This window comes from Haemaphysalis longicornis, unplaced genomic scaffold (assembly GCF_048455015.1).
Source record: "Haemaphysalis longicornis isolate Haplotype H1 unplaced genomic scaffold, Haemaphysalis longicornis Haplotype H1 scaffold_712, whole genome shotgun sequence".
NCBI lineage: Eukaryota > Metazoa > Arthropoda > Arachnida > Ixodida > Ixodidae > Haemaphysalis > Haemaphysalis longicornis.
Window position 1 is genome coordinate 79,154 of NW_027526426.1, and position 9,570 is coordinate 88,723.

The 9,570-nt window shown below is 46.8% G+C and overlaps 1 protein-coding gene across 1 annotated transcript; it reads left to right on the forward strand.

Moving 5' to 3' along the window:
* Positions 1-1,686: 1,686 nt before the first annotated feature.
* Positions 1,687-9,509, forward strand: LOC144148027 (uncharacterized; the record flags this gene model as incomplete). The annotated part of the gene is made up of 4 exons (XM_077679627.1): positions 1,687-2,065; positions 3,399-3,518; positions 6,180-6,297; positions 9,152-9,509. Coding segments are annotated over exons 1-4 (926 nt in total), but the record flags the coding sequence as incomplete, so codon positions are not given.
* Between the last annotated feature and the right edge of the window lie 61 nt (positions 9,510-9,570).

Here is a 9,570-nt window from a genome sequence, read left to right on the forward strand (position 1 = left end):
AGAACACCTGACTCGGGGACAACCTCCACAAGTCGAAGGCCGGCGCCTTGGTGTGCCAGCCGGGCGTGGTTGCCAGGGCACGCAGGGTGGTTCGCAGCGAAAGGGCGTCGTACAAAAGGTCCCGGGAGAACGACTTCGTACGGGTACACTCCCCGATACGCTTTATAAGTTCCAGAGCGTCGGGCTTCCAGGTGGGCCGGTAGTGGGGGTCAAGAAACGCTCCCCAGACCATGTCTGCCAACCAGATGCCCAGCACGGCGCCATTAGTGGTGTTCCTACCGCTCTCCGTGAAACTGAGCAAGGCATATATACTCGGCGAAACCGCTATCGTATTTCTGTACTGGCTGACCAGTTTTTCCAGGACGGAACCCCGAAACGACCAGAGGTTACCCAAGCCGCGCACTACGTTCGAAGCATCGAAGAAAAACTCAAATTTTCTCAGCTCCATCACGTTCACGATATAGTCTTCTCCCAAAGTGGGAATGAATTGGAAATAGACATCGTAGAGATCTTGCGGGAGTACGAGGTGGACGTACTTCAAGAAGGTTAGCAGATCTTCTAAGCCAGCCTGGTCCGGGAAAAAGGTTTTTATCTCTGCCTCGACGGCAGCGACAATAGCTTTGAACATGCTCCGAACGACTGCATCTCTTTCGGGGCTCGTCATTTCGGTTGTCGCAGCCATATCCCACAGAGAAACCAGTTTGACGATCTTGCCGTCGCAGTAAGCCGCCTTCTGTGCGATGCTGCCTTCGCGATACGTGAACGTTATGTCGTCGGAGAACACAGACGAAGCTGTGAGTATTGCAAAATGCGCGAGTCCGGAAGCCTGTACTTGTGGATTGTCGTCGCTGATGACTTCCAGGATATTTTGTGCCGCCTGCGGTGCCCTCAAAACGTACTCGAAAGACGCAATAAAATGCTCGTGATAGTCCAAGACTTCGTGCCAAGCGGATAAATTAGTGCGCGAAAGAAGCTGGCCCAGCTGCGTTCGATTTTGGGCTCGGACGTGCTTACCGCCGTCTTCATAATCGACGTTCAAGAAAGCTGTGCGTAACCGAGCACCGAAGTTCCTCACGTCCTGAACTCCAACTGGCCCACCAACTTCCTCTAGAATTGCGTTGAACATCAGCTGTTCGATGTCCGTCGAATCATTGGAGTCTAATACGTTCGCAGCATGTAAAGGTTCTATGAGTAGATGCCGAACGTAACCACGGCTACTCGTAGTAAAGTATCTTTGAAACGTCGCTGCGAACACGCTGCGGATCTTGAACATGAAGTCCAGTCGCCCCACGACGTTCAGCAGGTTCACGCTTAAAGGGACACTGAAGTGAATTTGTCAAGTTTCTGTTTTTGCTTGCAATGCGTAGACTGGCTCAAATAAACACACTTTTCATCGTTTATTCGGGCGATAAGTCGGTAATTATTTTATAAAGCCCGAAAGAAGAAAAACTACCATGCGCGGTCCGCGGCGGCCGCACCAACTAAATGAAACGTCAGGAGGCGCCTGCACCGTGATTGGACGATGTCTGGGATTTTAAAGTTCACGCACACGCGCTTGCATGTGTATAAATGTTATTTTTCTTATTTGGAAAAAGCTTTTGTGCTATTGCCGACAAGCATATGTGTCGGATAGCAGTTTAGGGGTTCATTTCAAACTAGTTTCGGTTTCTGTTCTTCGCAACAAGGTCATTGCTCCCGACGTTATCTCTGCGTCAGCCATACTTTCGGAATCGTCATGAAGCGTTATTGTCATGTTCTTGGCTGCGTAAATGGGCTAGGTAAATGTCTTAGCACCGCTTCTAGTGAGAAAGTGTCGTACCATCGTGTGCCAAAGGACGAGCCGCGGCGGACGCAGTGGCTGAACGCACTCCGCTTGCGCATTTCTCACACGAAGACCAGCGTCCTCCAAGTTTGTTCGGACCACTTCCTCCCGAAGGACTTCTTCTATGATCCGAAGCTCAGAAGCGAGTTTAAATTTCGGCAAAAGATTAGGTTGAACAAGGATGCGGTGCCCAGCGTCTTTCCAGCAGAGATTGTGCGACCTCCGCGACAGCCAGATGATCAGGTGAGTCGTCGTGTGCTATTAGTTATTCCCTAATTGGAAGATGCTTCTTGCTCGCCTAGTGGTGTAGCTAGAATAAACAGGGTGTATGTTTCGCTTGCATGGAAAGATGTGGAAGCAGTTTTTGGATCAGCCAGAATTGCCGCGCTTTCGGAGTCGTGGTTGGGAGCGAGGAAGCTACTAAAATAGAAGAAAGCCAACGCTTTGAAGTGCACAGGAGCGCCCATAACTTAGTAAAATATACGAAGGTGTGACGCATGTCCTTGGTGTCAGTTTAATTTAGCAACAGCAATGTTACACGTAGTTATCCTCTTTATTTAGCGATCTGCACAGTTGCGCGCAAAAAGCGGTAAGGCACGTGAAATCATGATCGTACAGGCCGCCTCTCTCATTGCACTGTCTTGACTACAGTGCAACGAATTATTAAGCACAGTACGTCCGCGGCTAACTCATACATTGTGAAAGAGCATGCAGGTATTGCGGCGGCGCTTGGGCACACGTACCGAGGTAGCCTGTCCAGTTTCTTTTCGCGTCTGCTTTTGGAGAATGAGAAAGAAGCAGGCAGCGTCTAATAATTATACTCAGATAACAGTACGTATTTGCCCAACCTAGCTCAATTTAAACTTTTATAGGTGGCAAACAACTTGATTGATTGATTTTGGGGTTTAACGCGCCGACGCAACGCAGGCGATGAGGCGCGCCGTAGTGGAGGGCTCCGGATTAATTTTGACCACCTGGGGATCTTTAACGTGCGCCGAAATCTCGCACACACGGGCGTTTTTGCTTTTCGCCTCCATCAGAAAAGCGGCCGCCGCGGCCGGGAATCGAACCCGCGACCGGGCAAACAACTTGAAATAAAGCTTCTAATAACACCTATCAGTGTAACTAAACTGCGTCAAGTAACCATGCAAACAGCGTCCAGCTAGGCAGCACACACTCAAGCTCATGGCGCGCACCACCAGTCTAACTTTGATACCTTGCATAGAAATGAGGAGTAGGTTTTAGTGTGGTGTCTGACACAATTGCTGCATTACTATAAGGCGAAACGAGAAAATGGAAAAGCATTTTACTCCTACGGCCTAAGTATATTCTGAATGAATGCGTGTAGTGAATTGGAAGATGTTAACTGAAATTATCGAATTTCTAACACAGTACAATTTTGGTGTGCATGACAGCAGAACAAATAAGATATCTTGACACAAAAATAATTTTAATGCCTGCAATAAGGTCCCCTTGATTTGTTGTGGGAGAACGAAATTTCTTTGGAGTTGCTACAAATTGTAAAGCCCAAGTGCGTGTTCAAATTGTTTCACTTCTAACAGTGTACATCTTGCAGGTTGCCAGCATTGGGCACACTCTTTCACAAGCGGCCAGCAGCACCAGTACACACGTTTTCACCAGCACAGGCTGTGAGCAAGAATCATGGCAAAGTGGCGACAGCGAAAATGTTCCACAGGTATGGCTTCGGTGTAGCTCGGGGAAAGCTCTGCTCGACTAAAGCATCTTGTGGGGCTACAGTCAAACACGGATATATCGAACTCCAAGGGGATCGTGAAAGAATTTGATATATCGATAATTCGATATATAAAATAGGCCTATCTGAAGATTATCTGACAACTCCGCACATCACTGAGAGTTTTCTGAAGTCGTGGTAAACGGTAATTTACCGCTTTGACCGTCAAAGCACGGAAAATTCGAACCGCAGCATGATGACCACCGCACTTTAATTATCATTGAAATGTCTTTGAGCTTCGCTTGTTTTTTCTTCTGCATCGTAGAGTCCGCCAAATTGTCTTCAAGAGTACAAACACACACAAATGAGAAAATCAATGCTGTACACTGTGCCACAACAGAGGCGAATAACGCTGACGTAACCTCGGCTGCAGTAGGCGGTTGGGAACGTTGTCAGGCACTGCATGCCGTTATCTTCAGTATCCAAACCGAACACCTCCCCCATCTGGAGGCGTGCAACGAAGTCGCTTTGCACCCGACACGCTCTGGAATACCCGGGGTGGGTTGTGCTGCATTTGCCTTTACGTCAACGTTGATGGGTGCATCGCCCTCAAAACTACTGCGAGGAATTCCGAACGACTTTTCAACCAACATCTTTTCAGCAGCCTGCACCCGACGAATTCCCGCCTTCGTTGCTCCGAAATAAATGCCTTGTACAAAACAAACACACAACGCCGCATCGGTTCCCCTGCACGAGCCACCAAACAGCTCAGTCACAGAAAAAGAGTGCCTCCGGTCAATTTCTTTTGCTCCTTTATGTCCTTTCGCCCCAACCACTATCCGCGTTCTAGCTATCATGGAGCTGCCCCTCGTGCTAGCGTGAAAACAGCTGTTGAAGGCCATCGAAGCGACATAATGCCGCGGACGCCGCCTCTGTCTCACCAAGCCAGGCAGCGCCTGCGATGAGTCAAAATTATCATCAACTCCACACCACCAGAGGACGCAAACTTTCAGGGGAGCCTTCAGCGCGGAATTTGATATATCGAATTTGCCCGTGATCAGGAGTTCGATACACGCGCACAACAGCCCTATACTTTTGCATGGGATTTTCAAGGGGATGTTTGCACTGTTCGATATAGACAATAATTCGATATATCCGTGTTCGATATATCCGTGTTCAACTGTAGTTGTTTTTCATCTTTCACCTCAAACTCTTTCACCTCATCTTTCACCTCATCTTTCACCTTAATTAGTCAATGTTAGAGTCCTTTCACAACAAGTCTGCCGGTTCCATCTCCTGAAGGAAGCTTAGTAGAAAGCACGACATGTCTCTGCAAAGCATCCAATGTCCCCTTGGATAGAATAAATGTCCCCTTGGATAGACTATGTGGTCCAGAGTGTTGTGTGGGGCTGCCAACTTTCAAACTGCTGAGAGTATTGCCATCCGTTCGGCATCATGCTCTGGGCAACACAACGCATTCGCCGCTCCCTGAGGAACTCCAACTGCTGTCCTCAGCCCTTTCCTGTGAAACACTTTGAGGTGCTCATACTGGGATTCTGAAGGGGAGATCAGAGGCAACGTGTAAGGAATACAACTCAAAATCAGTCCTGAGTGCAGCTTAATCATTGACCCCAGGTGATTCCCCCACTTAGCTCCAGCAATCCTCCTCAAAATGCTCGCACAAGGAAGCAGAGCCAAAATAGTCATGTCCACTGCCCGTTACCAATAGTACAGTCTGCTGTCCAGGGTGACACCAAGGAACCACACGTGAGTGGCTTGACAGATACACAGGCTGCCCAATTTTAAAGTAACACGGGTGGACCGCTGCCACATCCTAGGGAAAAGAACAAAGCAGGACTTCTCAACCGAAAGCGTCAGTCTGACAGAAGACAGATATTTCTGCATGGTGTGAACGCTTCCTTGAGCCATCACTGCGAGTTGTTTATGTTGATATCCAGACAACCAGGTGCAAACATCGTCAGCGTACACTGATACATGAGCTCGTTGTAAAACTTCTTTTAGCGCTCCAGGTAGCCCAGCCATGGCTGCATTGATAAGAATAAGGGACAAAACACTACGTGGTGTAACGCCATTGAGACACTTTTTTTGCTGAGCACCTCCCCAACCGTACTTGCATGTACTGGTCTGTGAGAAAACCGTGAATGAAGTGAAGTAGGTTTCCTTGCACCCCTATTGCATGTAGTCTGTCTACTGTTGGTGGTCTCAGGACGCAGTCGTAAGCTTTTGAAACGTCGAAAAACAGAGCTATAGTTGACAGTCCATGCGCTCGGTTATGTTCGAACTGGCTGATAAAATGTGGTCAATAAGTACATTACTTTCAGTAACATAAATTTTTCGTCAGTTGATTTTTCACAAATTTAGCTAAGCACAGGCTACAAACGTCACACAGAAGGAAAGTTGAAGTTCTTTATTCTAGTCAAGTACAATGGCTGAGGAGGCGGGGAAAAAAAGCTGCTGTGCTCATGGCTTGACGGAGTACTGAGAGACATGAATTTTCAAGCAGCACATAGCAGCTACTATAACGTACATGCACACCCAAAAAATGCAGAATCTTTTGTATTACAATACGTCAACTAATGTCTTTCAGCCAATGATATTGTTGACGCAATCTAATAAATTTTTGGTCACCTTTTCATCCTTCAGGAGCAGGAGCGAGAACCAGTACAACCTGAACGAGATGTCTTGCCAGTGTCGGAAAAGGGAGCTACTGTCTCCACTCATAGCGTTGCAGTGCAAGCTTGCCCAGATGTGAGGAACATAGGTAAGATCACACACTTATAGTGCATAAGCAAGTGCACTGCTGCATTTTCTGCACCGTACATTCTAGGCTATATACTGCTATTTCAGCACCCTATCTTTGTCATTCACAAGGACTAGGTCGTTCTTGTTTACATGTTCTGCACCAGTCCTTTTGATGCCATACATACCTGACCTTACTATAACCAGAAATTTGCACCCACTATTGCTCACTCAGTGTGTTTGGACACGGAACGAATAGTGTGGGCATTCTAAACTTCTACCTGTCCACTTTAGCATAACTTTGTGCCTCTTCAACCTTTTGGATCCCCATTAGATTGAAGTAATGAACTGTTTATAGAGAAACATAGCTTTCACAATGCAGAGTCTTTTTTTCGCAATTTTGGGTGCATTTTTAAAACAGAGCTACACTTTTTAAGAAAACAGTATAGCTGAATTTGTTGTCTTTGAGGACAAACATGGCCTGCAAAAAGATAACCTTACGAGGTGACTTGATGTAGACAAGTGTTTGACAAAATTAGGTCTGGTCCAGGGACATAACTGGGAGTGTAAAATTGTACCTAGTCCTCAACAAGGAACCCATATGGGTTCCGAAGCATCAAACATTCTATTTTGCCTTGGTCAGTGACAGCAACTTCACACTTCCAAGGGTCACTTTATGAAAATTTTGTGCTTTTTTTAGAATTATTTTCATTGCACGGGTGAACTTGCCCCAAACACCGAAAAGTATCAGCATGACCAAGGTGCTGCACTACCACATTCTCGTGCAGTGCGTTGGTTCTATTTTGCTTCTTTTCGCCCTTTCCGCACCCTAAAAAAAACTTGTTATGGTGACGTCACTAAGCAAAAAGTACGTTTAGGTCACTTAAAAAGCAGCTGCATCTTCGTAGAGTACTCGATCGCCTGCAAGAGCTTCCCAGGGACGCGGGTTCTGCGTGCTTCGTCGCCGCTCGTCTTTCGGGCGTCGGCGACGGCAGCAACATATCACCCCTGTCACCTCCAAATGTGTCAGGCACAAATGAATTCTACTGTCACCTCGTTTAGACCTGATACTGGAACAGTGAGAGGTTGGCTTCATTTTGCAGCGTGGACAACGAATGCGGCTTCGTTTCGAATATATACGTCGCAGAAAAAAATGTTTCGGAGATGTGATTACCCAATCCCGGGCAATAACTTATGTCTTTTATAAGAATATAAACCATGCAAAAATGTTAAGTATATTCCTAGCCTGTGTGTGCGTCGTTAAATATTTGACCAAGGCAAGTTAATGAAACCACGGAAAAATACATGGTGTGCAAGTGCGGAAGAAACATGATAGCTCTAACAGAAATGAAAAAAAAAAAAAAACAGTGCAGCTTCTGACATGCTAAAGACGTTCGTCGAAACTTGATCCAGGTTGGGTTCCCCAGACCAACTACATGCGAAATGCACTGCTATTTTGCGAGACATAGGTGGGGGGGTAGGGAGGGGGATGCTGTGTACAAATGCGGAGCGGAATCAAGCAATGAATGTTTTAGTAATCACACATACCAGTTCACTTTCCCTTTGTTTTTCGACTTGAAGAACAGCTGATCGTACGGCGGACGCATTTTTGGAAGTATACAAGGTAGGCAGTATATGCAACAAGCGATGAAAGGTGTCGTTGGAAGAGTGTGGCATGTGATAAGGCCCTCTGATTTCAGTTTTTGCTTTATTCTGCAGGCTCTCTGTGTCGTATGACGATATTTCGAAGAAGCATTTAGCCGCAGGACTCGGATTATATTCTAAGCCCGTCTCCGATCTGCTCGCAGAGGATATATGTAGCAGATGAATGTTTGCGGGCGCTCACCTCACGACAAGACGACTCTGTCGTGTGCTGAGATCCCCGAGTATAATTATGCATTGTCCATCGCACTTTTGTTGAATATTCCCGAAATTAACACAGACTGGCTTGTAAATGCCCGAAATTAACACACACTGGCTTGTAAATGGTGGGTGATCAATATCTGAGGTATAATATTGGCAAACATAACTGGCGTGCTGCCAGGTGATTAGTGGTCCGCTGATTATCTAAGCGCACAAAACTGATTTACATCATAGTGTATATCCGTAGCATGAACATCTGAGGAACCAGTGGTTGCGGAGACACTGCTTGATTCAGGACAGTGTAACTACACTCGGCTCCATCATACGTCGGTTCCGCGACGCTGGCCTGTGACACACACCTGGCGCTTATACATACCGAATATACCACACTAAGATTGCGACAGAAACATTTACACTCGTAAACACACCCCATTTGCGAACAGAGTGACTGCTCCACATAAACATGGATTTCAAACGCCCGCAAACGGTAAATCTCGGTCATGCGCACGTGCCGCAAAAGCAGCGGCGACAGCGGGGAGCGGGACGCGGACTCTCCGCGGCTGCTTTCGAAACGGGCCGCTAGGGGGATTTCAGTGGCGCCCTTACAGGCCGCACTCAAGGCGTATACTGCTACAAGTTGTTCTCAGACCTCCAGCATTTTAATCAAAACTGTGTAAACCTTGCTGTGTTCTCTTGCATGAAATCTTTATGCTAATGAAACTATTACTGGGGTGCATTTGCGATTGCAAACTTTCAGCGTTTTTACATGCTTTTTTAAAAAAACTGGCCCGACATTTTTGCTGTTACTATTCAGACGGTGTCATTGGGCTATCCTGTCCTTGCCATAGCTTGCATTTTCCAGTACTATACGAGACAGCCGTAGTTCTACTTAAACCACTCTGCCTTGCACAACAGAATTCTCTGTTCCTTTGAATTGTATGACAAAGCTGCTTTTTTTTCATTTCTCAGTTTGGAAAAACATATTAATTTGCTGCTGTGACCCTTCCATACAGGTAGCCAGGTGAACACGTACTTAAAGGATGTTCAGTCCAAGTCGGTGCAAGTGTGCATGGATGACCTGCTCCTTTCATCAACGCCTGTCAAGCGGAAGCGACTGCTGTTGGGAGATGCCCCACCAGATCTACCAGTACTGCCATCTCCAGAAGTTTCGCCCGTACGCAGATGTCAAAGAGGAAGCAGCTACAGGGGGATGCAGTGGCAATCCGAAGAGGCTTCAGAACAATATATGCCTCCTCCTGTGCTCCTATCCCAACTATCTGGGGATGAGTCGCAAATGCAGAGTGCTCCAGACGACACAGGCAGCAGCTATCAAGAGGAAACTACACTGACACTGGATGACACTTTCGAAGGGTAATATGTCTTGTTATATCGAATTATTATTGTGATAACACTATTTTAGCTCACAACAAGG